This window comes from Bufo bufo, chromosome 3, assembly GCF_905171765.1.
Source record: "Bufo bufo chromosome 3, aBufBuf1.1, whole genome shotgun sequence".
Classification (NCBI taxonomy): Eukaryota; Metazoa; Chordata; class Amphibia; order Anura; family Bufonidae; genus Bufo; species Bufo bufo.
Window position 1 is genome coordinate 626,252,414 of NC_053391.1, and position 16,605 is coordinate 626,269,018.

A 16,605-nucleotide genomic window follows, 5' to 3' on the forward strand; every position below is an offset into this window, starting at 1 on the left:
TAATTAAGCTACCTCAACCTGTGCCTACAGTATAAACCTTCTGAGGTATGAATGGCAGGGATCCCAGGCCTGGAGCTGGTATCCAGATTATATCAGGAGAAGAGCAGCAGTCTACAAAAGTGTCTGATTAATTTGTGATAATCAATTTTCCTTTTGTGTGATTAATTTAATTTTCTGAAATTATTTTAGTCTGGGCAGCAAGCATGGAACATAGTTACAAAGCTGATGAGGTTAAAAGATGATGACACAAGTCCATCACTTACAACCTACCATGTTGATCCAGAGGAAGAAAATAATCCCTATGAGCAGGCGTGTAGCTAAAGGCTTGGGGCCCCCTTCCCTCAGTGGTTTGTGGCCAGGGGCAGGGAAGCACATAGCCTTCCTGCTGCCTGAGGAAAAAATTGAAATGGCACTCACCCAAGCTTCCCCCCTCCCATGCCAAATTTTTGACCTAACCCCTTCCCTCCAGCCAGAGGTGTAACTTGAACAGAAGGCACTTTCTATAATAAAGGTGTCTTCTTATGTGGCACAAAGGAATTTAGGCCCCCTCAGGCTCCTGGGCCTGGTAGCGACTGCAACCTCTGCACCCCCTGTAGCTATGCCCCTGCCTATGAGATGGTCAACAATTACTCCATTTTAAGGGGGAAATTCCTTCCAGACTCCAAATGTGCCATCGTTCCCATACACCATTCTTTGCCCCGCCATCTACCATTAAAGTAGAATAAAGAGGCCCCAATCCTGCCGAAATCAGTAGACGCCGCTGAGTTTTGTCTAATGTGCATGAGCACCTTTAAAGGGTAACTGTCATGTTTTCATAAAAAAAAAATCTATTTTAGCATATGTTACTGCTGCAGCAGCATTATGCATAAAGCAATCTTTAGTTTCTTCACATGCAACTGTTTTCCTTGAGTTTTTCCCTTAGTTATGGCTGTTTAAACATTTACAATATGAGGACCTTCTCAAGATGGCTCCTCTGCCAGTTCTCTGAGGCCAAAACGGCTTTCACTCACTTCTCATACACACTTGCTGTAGCCAGCAGTTCCCTGCCAGCCAATCAGATTGGATTACTGAGAGACACGCCTCCTCACTCTGAAGCCTAAAGCAGGCATGCAGTGTGAAGGACTGTTCCTCTGCTTTCTGTTTATCCTAAAAGGAAGACAGACAAGCCCTAGCAATGGTCTTTTAAGGGAGCAGTGGAAAGGGACAGAGGACATTAATGAAAGCTGTTATTATAAGGTAATTACAGATCTTTTGGCAATCATTGACAGACTAATAAACTAGCAAATAAAATAAAAATATGACAGTTACCCTTTAAAGGGAGTATATCCACTTTCTGCCATGACCATAATAACTACCACTATAATCCCCAAAACATCTATTACCTTTAAGTAAACTTAATTTAAAGATAATTTTTGGTCTGAATTTTAACTATTAATTCAAAGAAGTATGCAGCTTGCTGTAAATATGTCATATATGCAGAGGACCATGGATGCTTCACATGCTATGGGCTCATTTACTTAAGCATTTGGTATACATACTATTTCCATGATTGAAATTGAAATAGGGCCACCAAGGTTATATTAATCCCCACAATCCAATACTCCCAAAAATATATATATTACGACAGTTATACTTTAAAGAGAACATATTGAGTGCAATCTGCAGACAGCATGTTATAAAGCAGGAGGAGCTGAGCAGATTGATATATAGTTTTATGGGTTAAGATTCAGTAACACGCAGGCCCGTCTTGTCACTGATTGATAGCCCACCCTGTATAAGTGTGTATACATAGATACCTGTCAGTCACTGATAGTTGTACACAGGGATAGTCTTAAGTTCAGAAAGAGCAGAGATTTAAAAGTGAAAAGTAAAACATTTTCTTACGATAATATATATCAATCTGCTCAGTTCCTCCTGCATTTCATGGTAACAGGTCTTCAGTAAAGCTGTCAGTATACAGCTCCCCCCCCCCCCCATATACATGCACACTTGGCTTATCTTGTTGGAAAATAAAAGGATTGGACATGTTGAAATCCAGCATGGCTGAATCTACTACACCCTGGTATCTGCCATTGGGTGAGCCTGGATGCACCCATACACATCAGGCTGGGCTTACATCATGTTTTTGTTTTACATTTACCTAAGACAAAAAAACGTGATGTGAACCCAGCCTTAGATGGTCAGGCTCCTGCCAAAATTCTCAGGTTCAGCCAACATTCATCTAAGGTGTATAGATATCCTAAGGCCTCATGCACATTACTGTATCCATTTTGTGGTCCTCAAACCACTGATCTGCAAAATATGGATTCTTATTCCCATCAGTAAAAATGCCTAAATTTGTCCCCAAATGGACAAGAATAGGACATGTTCTATAATTTGTGGAACGACACACAGATGCGCACAGCACATGCATGACATGCGGATCGAACGGGGACCAAAACTACGGTCGTGCATAAGGCCTAAGTCCTCCAGGGTAGTATTTTTCCAGCTGTGGCAAACAATAGTCATATCTCGCAGAAATTCCCCCAAAACCACATTAAACACCCATTTTTGGGGCCGGTTTATACGTCGGCTCTGCAAAAAAAAAAAAAAAATAGGACTGTTGCAAGGTATGCTCACTGTGCTACAGGAAATCTTGAAAGCATGACATGTTGGGGATACTATATCCTCCTATGTGGTTTCCCTTTAAACTATTGCACCTCTTAAATCCATCTTTAAAGGGATTGTCCAGGAATTAAGAAAATGAAAATACTTAAATATTACTTTATTATAAATATATTCCCAAATACCTTTCATTAGCTATAATGGCTTGTTTTGTCTAGGGCGAAATCATTAGATGAAATAAAATGGCCGCCATTCTGTTAGTACACACAAAAACTGTCCTAATCACACTGCAGGGCCAGTTACTTCAGAACACTGAGCTAAAGAGCTGCCTCACCCGCCTCTCTGCTCTGCTTGTCAGGGATTATGATTCTGAATAAAGATGATAAGATCTTTGCCGGAATCTCTGTAGGAATGGAGGACATGAGGAGACATGAAGTACAGAGAGGAGGGTGGGGATAATGAGCAGCAGCACTTGTATGCAGTCTCCATTACCACAGCCCCACATTTCCATAGTCTATCCTGTCCGTCCTCTCTGTACTTCATGTCCCACAGAGATTCAGCTGAAGATCTTATTATCTGTATTCAGCATCATAATCCCTGACAAGCAGAGCAGACAGGAGGATGAGGTAGCTCTTTACCTCAGTATTGTGAAGTAACTTTTTTTGTGTGCACTAATAAGACAGCGGCCATTTTATTTCCCCTGATGATTGCTCCCCAGACAAAATGAGCCATTATAACTAATGAAAGGTATTTGGGAATATATTTATAATAAAATAATATTTAAGTATCTTAATTTTCTTAATTCCCAGAGAACCCCTTTAACTCCAATTTACCTTTTCCTTCATTCCTCTGCCCCCAATCCTCTAGACCGATCCCTTCAGTGGCTACCCATTTCCTTAAACACACAACCCGTCCTCTCCATACATCTCCCCACTAATCTCTAGATATCTCTCCTCAGAAAGGCCATAAACATTAGATAGCTGTCAGCCATTCCTCATATGCTCACCCTCCTTACACCCTGGGGCTGACTGGGAAATTAAAGTGGCCCTCAAAAAAAATCCTCAAAGTGGGCCCATGTTGTAGGGGGAAGTCCAAATTGACAGATGGCGTGGCAACACAAATAGGGGAAGTCAGCAATATCATAGTGCAAAATACCGTTCCATCTGAACCATATACCACAGTGCAGCACAATATAATGCCCCTAAAGCTGTCTCTCTGTGGTGGACATCTATAGCTGCCATTTTCTTTCCTCCTTCTCCAGTTATCTCTGATTAAGATATGGAACAGGATGCTTAGGACTAGGAGGCATGGGGGCCACAGCAGCTGAATTCAGAAGGGCATGTGCGGTCACTGGCCATGTACATGAATGCCTGACTATCACAGCGTAAATTTTCACTGAGAGCTCATTATGTACCTTGCCAGAGGCAGAGTGAAGGACTCGGGTTGGCCCCTGGGCATCGGCCCCTGGGAAATTTCCCTGTAGGGTCTATAGCCCATCTGCCCTTGCATACATGTGTTCTGAATGGGAGAGAGGAATAAGCCACTACCAGGCTCCTGTGCTGGTGGCTTGTCTTCCCTGAGAACAAAAGCAACGAGCATGTTGAAATACTACAGCCTGATCCTTCTCTGCCCCAACATCTGCCAGTGGGGGACAATCGGGAGGCCCCCATACACATTAGATGATTCAACTGAAATCATCATGTTAGGCCAGCTTAAATTCTCACAAGACTTTCTTACCTGCCCTCACATCATTCAGTATTTCTCCAGTTCACAATATATACAATATCCCAACCAGACCTCCAACTGGAACCTGTATACCCCTCACTTCCGAAAAGCTTACACCCTGTAATAACCTTTTCTCAACCACACAACCGTCTGAGCAGCTTCGTCCCACACCTCCGATATTCCCCTCATAGATCCCAGGTCCTCGTCTGCAGGCCTCTCCTCCTGTGCCAGTCTGTCACTCAGTAAGCTCATGTTTATTGTACTTGTTTGTATCATTTGTTCATGTCACATATGTATTATGTATACAGGCTCCTGTGTATCTTATATGTTCAGTGCCCTGGGAGGAGAATGGCTCTTAAATAATAATACTTCTACATAACATGAACATGTCTTCCATTCCCATAGTGTGACGTATTTTTGCTATCTACAGTTATGTGTAAAAAAACAACTTGCAATTTATCATTTCAGATTCTCAATTCCCTATCGATATTGCGTCTGTGAAACGTGATCATGATTTCCTTGATAGAGACCATGTAGAACCACTTTGCAGGTAATTCTTTCTCGGTTGTCTTACTGATGCCAAAAACTGATGATCTCTATCTCAGCCACTTTCATTTACATTTTACATTTATAAATAGTGAATATTTAACTTAAAGGAATGACTCCATCAGTGATGGACATCATCTAGTACTTGACAGTCTCTTTCTAACAAAGCTGGAACAGCCCTGTACCTCACATGGATCCAGAGATCTCTCCACTCGCTGATCCAGTTGCTCTGCTAGATTTTCTTTAAGTTGGCAGTTCAGGGGCCGTGTCCTTTCTCAGGGGACATGTCCTTTCTGCTGCAGTTCTCTCCCTGTAACTTTCCCAGCTGCTAACAGTAGATGCGGCTGATGACAGTTGAAGACTGTATGTTGTCAGAGAACATACTAGGGACGAAAACTGGGAGAACCAATATGTCTCCATTTTCACCCAGGCAGCCCCCCTGATATGAGCATTGGAATATCGCGCAGGGCAAGTGCTGTTTGTTTATATTATTACACTGCTAGGTGGAGGCTTCCGCCTAGCAGTGTTCCCAGTGATGTCACCGGCCCTGATGGGTGGGCCTTAGACAGGCTAGGACAGCGATAAAGCCCACCCATTAGTGCCGGTGACGTCACCGGGCTCACTGCAAGGCAGAAGCCTCTGCCTAGCTTTACCTATGGAGAGCCCGGTATGTCACCAGATCTAAAAAAAAAATAAGCGTTTGTCCTGAATAGCACAGGGCAAAGGAGAGCATCAGAGCATAAAATGCTCCAGTGCTCATGTCAGGGGGGGCCGGAGGGGTGAAGATGGGGATATGTCCGGGTACAGCTCTTTTAAATGGTTTCAAAAACTGCACGGATTGCTTTCTTTCCCCAGAAACAGCTGCACTCTTGTCCGTGGGCTCTGCCTGATGTAAAAGAGTTGCCATAATCAGGATACTAAAATAGGTGGTATTACAAACTTGTAAGTCCAGCCAGATTTTCCAAAAGCTGTAACAGCGTGAATCCAGGGGACATCTTCTGATGTGATTCTTCTGACTTTAGGTGGAAATGGCTTCTCTTAAGTGAGAACATTTCATGTTGGGCCCACATAACCCACCACTGAATGAACAGAACAGTATGTGCATGTCAACTGTATAATTTCTTTATATTTCTGACACCATTGAAATTTTATGACTTAGGGCTACTGCACACGACCTTATCCGGTTTTGCGGTCCACAAATCTCGGTTCTGCAAAACACGGGTACCGGCCGAGAGCCTGCCGCAATTCTTTTTTTTACTCCCTCGAAAATGTTCTATCCTTATCCGCAAAATGAACAAGAATAGGACATGATCTCATTTTTTGCGGGGTCCCAGAGCGGAATTACAGATGCGGACAGCAAAACTACGGATCAGATACGGACAGCAAAACTACGCCCATGTGCATGAGCCCTAATTCAGTAGCTCTTAAGCTGGCCATAGACATTAGATGTATGTCAAGCGAACCTGCCAATTTTAATGTGTCCGATCCGTCTGTGTTCCGGAAGATAAGCCGCTGATAAGCGTCTTCCTCCCATCTTCCATTCACCACATGTGCATGCTCGGCTCGGGGGGAGAGTTAGGCTACTTTCACACTTGCGTTGTTAATTCCGGTATTGAGATCCAGCAGAGAATCTCAATAGCGGAATTAAATGGATCCATTTTGGTTTTACACATCAAGATGTATTCGTTCCGTTAGGATGCGGTTGTGTGAAATCAAAACGGCAAAAACCGGATCCGTTGCTAAATACATTGAAAGTCAATGGGTGACGGATCCATTTTTTTAGGCTCCATCACCATTGACTTACATTGTTTTCAGTGCCGGATGCGTTTTTTTCTGTTTTTATGACCGGACACAAAACCGCAGCTTGCAGTATTTTTTTTTGTCCGGTCACAAAACAGAATGCATGAGGAGTAAACGGAAACGTTTTTTTCCAGTATTGAGATCCAATACCGGAAAACAACGACGCAAGTGTGAAAGTAGCCTTAGTTGTCAGCCAAGCAAGCGCCCTGCCAACAGTTATCTCAGGTGTATGGCCAGCTTTACCTTGGATGTCACCTCACTTATGGTGCCCATAAACCTTCAAGTAGCTGATGGCCAAACTACAGTCCGACCGACAGATATCTCTCCCACTCCTGTGTGCTTTCGATGGGGAGAGAGGAGAAGAACGCTGCCTAACACTTCTGAAGATGGCTTATCTCCCAGAAGAAAAGGATCAGACAAAAAAATTCAGTTTGCCCAATCCTTCTTGTCTCCAACATAATCTATCGGGGGAGATTCAGGATCTGCTCGTACACATTAGATTGTGGGGCCCTTTTTCCTGTGGATTTAATAGCCGATGGTAGCCAGTATTGACATACAGCAGCACTATCAGATTGTGTTCAATGATTTATTGTAGCAATCATGATATAATCTACAGATTCCAGAATCCATTCACAATTAAAGAGGAGCTGTCACATCTCCTGACATGTTTGTTTTAGTAACTACTTGAATTCCCCATGTAATAACAATTCTGGAGCATCTATTCTTATGACCATGTGTTGTGCCATTCCTCTATTCTTCCTGCTAGAAATTATGAATGAATTGCCAGCAGTCTGTCTAGGTCAGGCATGCTCAACCTGTGGCCCTCCAGCTGTTGCAAAACTACAGCTCCCAGCATTCCCTGATAGCTGTAGGGTGTCCAGGCATAGTGGGAGTTGTAGTTTTGCAATAGCTGGAGGGCCACAGGTTGGGCATCCCTGGTCTAGGTGCTATCAGTTTGGGGTGTGTCCCTGCACAGTCTGACACTGGCAGCACTGATTGCATAGTGTCAGACTGTGCAGGGACACACACCCTAACTGGTAACACCCATCTGGACCTTCATTGCAGACTGTTGGCAATTCGTTCATAACTTCTAGCTGGAATAATAGAGGAATGGCACAACATAGAATCATAAGAATAGATGCTCCTGAATTACTATTACATGGGGAATGCATGAAGTTACTTAAAGAGGACCTTTCATGGGTCCAAACATTGTAAACTATCAGGATATGTAGCACGGCGCCAAGGGATCTCACTGCACTTACTATTATTTCTGGGCGCCGCTCCGTTCGCCCACTGTGGCCCTCAGTATATTCTCCCGCTCCGTATGCTAATTGCTAGCATCGGGGCAATGGGGAGGAGACTGCCCTTTTTCTCAATGGGCGTTCCTTCTCCCAATCACAGCGGAGAGCGTCACAGCCAGGGAGAAAAAAAACTCACCTTCTCCCTGGCTGTGACGCTCTACGCTTTGATTGGACAGCGCTACAGCCAGGGAGAAGGAACGCCCATTGAGAAAAAGGGCAGTCTCCTCCCCATTGCTCCGATGCTAGCAATTAGCATACAGAGCGGGAGAATATACTGAGGGCCACAGTGGGCGAACGGAGCGGCGCCCAGAAATAATAGTAAGTGCAGTGAGATCCCTGGTTGCCACGCTACATATCCTGATAGTTAGTTTACAATGTTTGGACCCATGAAAGGTCCTCTTTAAACAGATATGTCAGGTCCTCTTTAAGCTGCCCATACTCCTTTCATAGCTGTCAGCGAAATGTTTGTGCGGCTGACAGCTATTCCTCCCAATTCACCCATACACCTGGCATGTGTTCTCAGTAGGGAGTGGGGAGTAACACCTCAGGTGGTGGCTTATCCAATATGTATGACCCTTCTAAATTCTGCTGAAGGTGGCGAGTTGGGAAACCCCATACATATCAAATGGTTGGTGCTGAAGAAATTGAGAATAACATTTATAGAGGTTCAAAATAACATGTTTAGTTTCCAAAATGTTTTTTTAGGGGAGATGAATTTTTTCCTGCATGTTTCCAATTGATAGAAGTTCCCATACACAAGATAAGTAGCTGTGGGTTGGCTGTAAGTGGCCATATTCTGTGTTGTAAAGTGATGGGATAAACACTTAAGTCTGATAAATCTCCAGGAGCTTGTTGCCATTGACCAGACATTAGCAATCCACATGAGGTCTTTGTCATTCATCCACCAGACGTTGATAGGGACGCTGCCGATGTGTTCTGGCCGGTACTGTGCAGCCATTAGAGTGGTAATGTGGACACGGGCTTTTACATTTCTCATAGTAAACCCGACCTGTGACAGGTTCCTTGAAATACACATTGTAGAAAGAACTAAATAGACCTGGATTTAAGTGGAAGAGTAATGTCTTCTAGCCATTAATGCAACTAAAGTCTTTTCATTGAGTTGGCATCATTTACTGGTATTTGGCCCACAATAAGTTAATGCAATAAGAAATTAGGAAATCGATACACCAAGTTCAGAATTAGCAGATGGTAAACGGATTTGGTGGTATTCAGACTAGGATGTGGAAAGCATGCAGACTCGAATCAGATGTGGTCCTTCAGGGTCAATTCCAACTCAAGAATATGGGCATAAATTCCATGAGGACAGATGGTGTCACTGCTATGAAGACTTTGGAGAGAGGGGCCAGTCCTGGTTGGTGCCATCCCTTTTGCTATCGGGTGGTGATTACCTGTGCAGGATCCCTTCTACAGAGATTGGCAAAGTAGGGGGTGAGGAATGACCCAAGGGTGGCAAAAGCAGGCAACATAATGAGGGTCCCACCAGTTCAGCTTGATCTCTGCTATTTTGCCCCTCTCTCCTATGTAAACTGCTGCTCAACACCCCCCAGCTGCACTGCAATAGTGCTGTGTGCGCCAAGTGGAACTCTGTGTGTGTGTGCGCACATATATATATATATATTGCCCACAGATGTTGCAGCTGGGCCTGTAGATCCTACACAGTCATATGTTGCCCAGCTGGTCCCATAAATGCCTGACTGGAGATAAATCTGGAAAACGGGAAAGCCAAGGAAATGTAATCTGACATTCCTGGGAAACCCTTGCTGTGTACGGACAAGCATTATCCTGCTAAAAAATGCTAGCTCTGCCATGAGAGGAACATATGTGGCGGCAAGATGTCCTACACATGTCGCTGAGCTGCTAGTGTCCTTCGTATCACTACAACTGTTGTATGCAATGGCTCCCCAGATCATCACACCAGCAGCTAGGGCAGTGCGTCACTCCACTGCAAAGGCAATATTGCAGCGCTTATCACAAGGCCTCCATACTAGAACCCAACCATTGTCCGTTTCCAGACAAAACCTGGATTCATCCCTAAAGGCGACGTTGTTCCAATCCGTAGAAGTCCAGGTCTCTTGTTCACAACACCACTGCATATGAAAGTGACAGTCAATGGCTAGACAATGGCTGCTAGGACACCAAATTGTTCTGGAGAAAGACACTGGTGTGTAATGAAGGTGCCACCTGTGTCTGTATGGTGGACAACAAAACTGTAGGAGCTGCTTGTGCTTGTCAGCAGATCAAACAATCCTCTCTGCTGGTGGTCTCCTGGGCCCTTGAGGGACTGTTTGCAGTGTCTGCATAACCTCATGTAACCACTGCTCCCAACAACTACCTGCTGCTAGGTTAGAGTGGCCTAAACCGTGTAGTCCAGTGATTCACCCACTCTAAGGGTGCATTCACAGCACCGTTTAGCTTTCCTTTTTTCTGATCCGTCAGAAGAAGAGAGAGAGAGAAAAAAACAAGGATCCTGTAAAAAAAATGGATCTTGGAGTTCACATCAGCGTTCAGCTTTTCCATTCTCCTGCTCCGTTATAAGAGCAGATGAACGGAGCCTATAGACCCCATAGACTATCCGCTCAGAGGAAGATTTTAGAAACTGAGACAAGAGTCCTGCATCATACAGGTATATCTAGCAGTTAACGATCTCTCATCAAGAGGTACAAGGTACAGTACCCAAAAGTCACCTCTGAGAGCCTTTTTATGGGGTAGCACTTTTACGCCCCCTTGTGGCGAGACCCAGTGTCTAATCAGACCATATCTGTAAACATTTTTATATCTGCATGTGAATTTTACATCATAACTGCATGTGAATTTTGCGGCAATCCTACATTACTGGGAGATCCACCAGTTGTGAGAATGGGTGTCCTATGTCCCCCAATTTAGTGGAGCAGTGTTCGCACCACCACAATTTTCAAAGTCTCTGAAACTGACAAATACAGCCAAGTGCAGTAATCTGCAATCACTATCAGTCCTGTAGAAACTGAACTGCACATGCAGCAGCGCACATGCACGACCACTGCTCTAGTCAAACGGTGGGCACATAAAACGCTGATTCTTGGGATTGGTGGGTCCCCCCTGGTTCACACTGCCGTTATGAGTTGCGGCAGAGTACACCCTGCCGGAGCTCTCGGAGTCCAGCATTGCCCGGTGTTACCAGAATGCCCGCCAGCCCAATTTACTGTGATGGGCTCTGGACAAAAACTGCTATCCGCTGAACAGTATAATGACCACTGTGAACAATATACAGGTATACTGTGATGCATTATTTCAGCTTTGGTGGCAAATGCAAATGGAGATTATCCAAAGTTTAAAAAAACACACCCCTTCATGGATCCTTTTCAGGGATGAATGATTGGTGGGTTGAAAAGTAGAGCGGCAAGGGTCTGTTGATCTTTTTTCCCCTACCAGACAGTTGTACCAATGGGTCGTTGTCTCTAACAGCCAAGTGGAATGATTAAACGGGTCGTTCAGCCATATAATATTGGAATGATATTCTAAATATTAGAATGAACAATACCCACCTTACCGATCCCCCGGCCATTCTGAGGTATCCTGGGGTCCCTCCCCTCCCGGGATCCCTCTCAACATAGACATTTGGCCACTACAGCCAGTCACCTGCTGTAGTTGGACAGTGTACACACAGGACATACGATCAGTACGCTCTGAAATGCTACTAGTAGATCAAATCATGAGAACAGATCTAAATAGGCTCCAAAGGGGCCTTCATGCCTATGCAGAGGTCAAAGCTTGGGCCCACCGGTCCTTAGATGGGTGAGTCTGGCCTCCCCATTGCCAGCACCATAGTGATTGTGGAAGGGGTTCCCATGAGGTAAGCGTTGCACAACCACCGTGATGTCCATGTATAGTGTTTTATATGCAGGTTGTTATTGTTTGCTTCACTGTATTAACATCTGTCATGGACACTGACCTGCAATAACTTCTACATCTGGGATGTGTTTGTTACTAGCTCTTAGCCAGCTAATGCTTCACTTAGTAGGAGGAAGACACAAACCAGAAGTCAAGGACACAGTTGCAGCTTTTATTCATTATCGAATTGAAATACTAATATGCAAATCCTGAACACCTCAGGAAATCAATTAGAATAGACATGGATCCCAAATAATGCCCTGGGGCCTCATTCATTACACTGTCCATACAGTCAGGTCGGCGTAATTAGCTGTATAAACGCGTATCTACTGTCTGTGAAAAATGTGTAGTCACACCCAACACCATCCTTCATGATGTGTAAATGGAGACCCCAGGAGACAAGGACATTGACACAAATGATCAGGGTGAGAGAAATACAGCACATGAAAGGCAAGAAGAACTGGTAACATGATGTCTGAAACACATTCATAAAATATTTAAGAACACAGTGGAGCCGGCCAAGTTCCAGATTTAAACATTTCCAAGTCTATGAGGGTCTTCGGGCCTTGCATTGCGTCTCACGTTGTGTGGGAGAAAGGAAATGACAATGGTTTACACAAAAAGGTATTCCACACTATTGTCATCCCCATCGCCCTCAGAACCATTACATGCTTGATAATCTATACTGCAAGATTTCGACCAGCTCTACTGTTTGCCTTAGGGCTCATGCACAGGAAGGTGTGCCTCCCTTCCCATGCATTGGGGACCGCAAATTGCTCAAATATATATATGATCTCATTGTATCGTTACCCTGTATCTCATCTAAAGGTTCCACAATGATTGAACTTCTCTACCATTTCTGGTTCTCAGTTCTGGTTCTTATACTGATGCAACAACCTTCAGCTCTGCTAGAATTACATCCTTTGGTAGCACAGCGTTGGGTTTGGAATGTTTGGACCATATGGAGACCCTGATTACTTGGAGTATGTAGCTAGCCATATAATGACCAAGGGAATGAATGGATCAAGAATCGGACTATGTAGGGCAACGGGGACTTATTCCAACTAATTTAAAATTGTCACTTGTGTCAGAAAGATGATCTTGAGCGTGATCGTCTTGTAAGGTGTTCACGTTTTGGTGGTCTGAAGACCGTTGATATGTCCGCCTGCTGATGGCCCTCTTGATGTAGTACTGACGCAATGACAGATGGGGCGCATATCAAAGGCAAACTATTTTAAACTGCCCGTCATAATAATGACTCCATGATACATTTTACTCAGCATGGCTTTCTCAAGGCAAAGGGAAGCTTCATGACATTGCTTTGGTATGTGATGAATAAATAGCAGCCACAATAAGAAACTTCGTTAAACTCCCTTTTTGTCTCATAACCTAATTTTTCAGATAATAATAAGAAAATAATTCAGAGATTATGGAGTTTGGGATACTATTGTGGAAAAAAAGAGATTTGTCTGAATTGTGGTTCAATGGTAAAGTGCATTACTGATAGAGCGTTCCAGTGAAACTGTGATAAGGCTTGTATTGTATATGTGAACCATTAGCTTATCTTTACGAGGTACATCTGTTAGATAAGGCTGCTTTTTAAGTAGATTTAAGGTCCCTGCATACTGTAGTGCTTCATGAGGCTCTATAATCATGTAAAAGACCTTTATTACAATCAATTGTCATACATACATACTTTAATACTGTGACGCAGCACAGGCCACGAGTCAGCACTCAATAAATTACTTACAGTCGTCTTTGCGAGCATGGCATTGTTATGTAACGCACAGGCTAACCTACGCTATACATCGCAATGAATGCTACACTAGCATAACTATTCAATCATGTAAAAGACCATCATACTTACTCAGGTTGTCAGAGTGGAAGGTAGTGCGCTATGAACTCCCATTTCCACTTTCATATACAGGTGAAACTCGAAAAATTAGAATATCGTGCAAAAGTCCATTTATTTCAGTAATGCAGCTTAAAAATAGAATATTGCGAAAAGGTTCAATATTCTAGGCTCAAAGTGTCACACTCTAGTCAGCTAATTAATCCGTACCCCCTGAGCAAAGGGTTCCTCAAAATAGTGACCTTGGGGTTTCATAAGCTGTAAGCCATAATCATCCAAATATAACAAATAAAGACTTGAAATATCTCGCTTTGCATGTAATGAGTTTCTCATATATTAGTTTCACCTTTTAAGTTGCATTACTGAAATAAATGAACTTTGCACAATATTCAAATTTTTTGAGTTTCACCTGTACATTGGCTAATGCTGAATGTGTCATAATGACAATCTGCTGTAATTTGCATCAATTTTCAAAGATAGTTATAATGTCACAATCTGTAATGGTGTGATGTTTGTAGAAATGTATACATTGTTACCCAGCAGGTGTATAGTAACGCTACTACTATATAGAGATGTTATGACTATATCTAGTGTCCAGTGTCAGAACTTCTGTACTATCAGATGCCAGATGAAGGAACTGTAAGGATACTTTCACACTTGCGTTGTTAATTTCAATATTGAGATCCGGCAGAGCATCTGAATAACGGATCCGTTTTGATTTTACACATCAGGATGCATCCTTTCGGTTAGGGTGGGTGACGGGTCTGTTTTTTTTTAGGCTCCGTCACCATTGACTTAAGGCTTATGCACACGACCGTATGTATTTTGTGGTCCGCAAAAAACGGATCCGCAAAAAATATGGATGACGTCCGTGCGGATTTCGGATTTTGCGGAACGGAACTGCTGGCCCCTAATAGAACAGTCCTGTCCTTGTCCGTAATGCGGACAATAATAGGACATGTTCTATTTTTTTGCAGAACGGACATACAGACATACGGAAACGGAATGCACACGGAGCAACTTCTGTCTTTTTTGCGGACCCATTGAAATAAATGGTTCCGTCCACAAAACACGGAACGGACACTGAAAGAAAATACGTTCGTGTGCATGAGCCCTTACATTGTTTTCAGTGCCAGATCAGTTTTTTTTGTTTTGTTTTGATTGGCCCACGGTATGAAACTCTTTTTACTGCTTGAAGCAGATGCAGTTGAAACAGTGACGGTACACCATGTGACCATAGCGGGAGCGAGCGTTCAACCCTAGAGCCACCCAAACTAGTTTAAAAATCGTCTTCAGAGTCCTTGGTGACGAACACGAAATTCAATTGGCGGTGGATGACAAGTTTAGAGACTGCAACGGATGATGAAAAAAAGATTGTTGGGCAGGATTTACGCAGGAAAAAGAAAGGAACAGGTGAATGAAGTATATTAGTAAGTTAGAACCACGCACTTAGGCCTCATGCACACGACCGCTGTTTTGGTCCACATCTGAGGCACAGTTTTTTGCGGCTCGGGTGCGAACCCATTCACTTCAATGGGGCCTCAAAAGATGCGGACAGCACTCCGTGTGCTGTCCGCGTCCGTTGCTCCGTTCCGTAGCCCCGCAAAATTTCTACAATGGGCCGCCCGTTCCGTTCCGCAAATTGCGGAAGGCGCATGGGCGGCTTCCGCATTTTGTGGATCCGCGGTTTGTGGACTGCAAAAAGCGGCACGGTCGTGTGCATGTAGCCTTAAACAGTCTATCGGAGTAAAAAGAGTGTACTTACTCTTTAAGGCTTAATTCACACATCATGGATTTTCGGACAGATGCAACCTGCAACGAATCTGTGCAAAAATCTGCATATACAGGTGAAACTCGAAAAATTTTAATATCGTGCAAAGTTCATTTATTTCAGTAATGCAACTTAAAAGGTGAAACTAACATAGGAGACTTATTCAAGCCTTTATTAGTTATAATTTGGATGATTATGGCTTACAGCTTATGAAACCCCAAAGTCACAATTTTGAGGTCCCCTTTGCTCAGGGGGTATGGGTTATGTGTAGTGTGACACTTTGAGCCTAGAATATTGAACCTTTTCACCAAATTCTAATTTTAAGCTGCATTAGGCTCCATTCACACGTCCGCAATGTGTTTTGCGGATACACGGAGACACGGATCCGCAAAACACGGAAAGCGGCAATGTGTGTTCCGCATTTTGCGGACCGCACATTGCCGACATAATAGAATATGCCTGTTCTTGTCCGCAATTGCGGACAAGAATAGGACATGTTCTATTTTTTTGCGGAAACGGAAGCACGGATGCGGAAGTGCGGATCCGCAAATGTGGATGCGGACAGCACATTCCGTCCCCATAGAGAATGAATGGGTCCGCACCCTTTCCGCAAAATTGCGGAAAGGATGCGGACACATTTTGCGGACGTGTGAATGGAGCCTTAATGCAATTCCTTTTAATTTGCATTACTGAAATAAATGGACTTTTGCACGATATTCACATTTTTCTAGTTTCACCTGTATGTCCGCAGTGAAATGTTGCATGCATTTTGATGCGGAGGAGCATATTTTGATGTGGATTTCATTGCGGATTCGTAACGAAGTCCCCAAGGAAACCGTTCTGTCTTGTGGATTTAAATGTGGATTTCAGAACGCTGTCACTTCAGTGGAAAGAATCCACAGCAAATCTTTACACAGACTGCACGATAATGAACATGCTGCAGATAACAAAATGGAATCCGCTCTTTAAAAAAAATGTGCAGCGCGAACGCAGTGTGTCCATGGACTTTCACTGTGATGTGATTTTGTGCGGATTTGCAATGTGAATTCGGCACGCGGAAAATTCTGTACAAAATCCACAACTTATGAACTTAACTTTGCTGTGTGAACCTGCATTTG

At 43.6% G+C, this 16,605-nt stretch overlaps 1 protein-coding gene across 6 annotated transcripts in view; it reads left to right on the forward strand.

Moving 5' to 3' along the window:
- STARD13 (StAR related lipid transfer domain containing 13) overlaps positions 1-16,605 on the forward strand; it is a 285,728-nt gene that overhangs the window by 234,603 nt on the left and 34,520 nt on the right. For all 6 annotated transcript variants that reach the window (XM_040426132.1, XM_040426133.1, XM_040426131.1 and 3 more), the window contains one exon: positions 4,798-4,879. Coding sequence is in view for 3 of the 6 variants with exons in the window: in XM_040426133.1 (XP_040282067.1) it covers positions 4,798-4,879 (82 nt within the window). In the remaining 3 variants the exon portion in view is untranslated. The remainder of the gene's footprint in view (positions 1-4,797; positions 4,880-16,605) is intronic.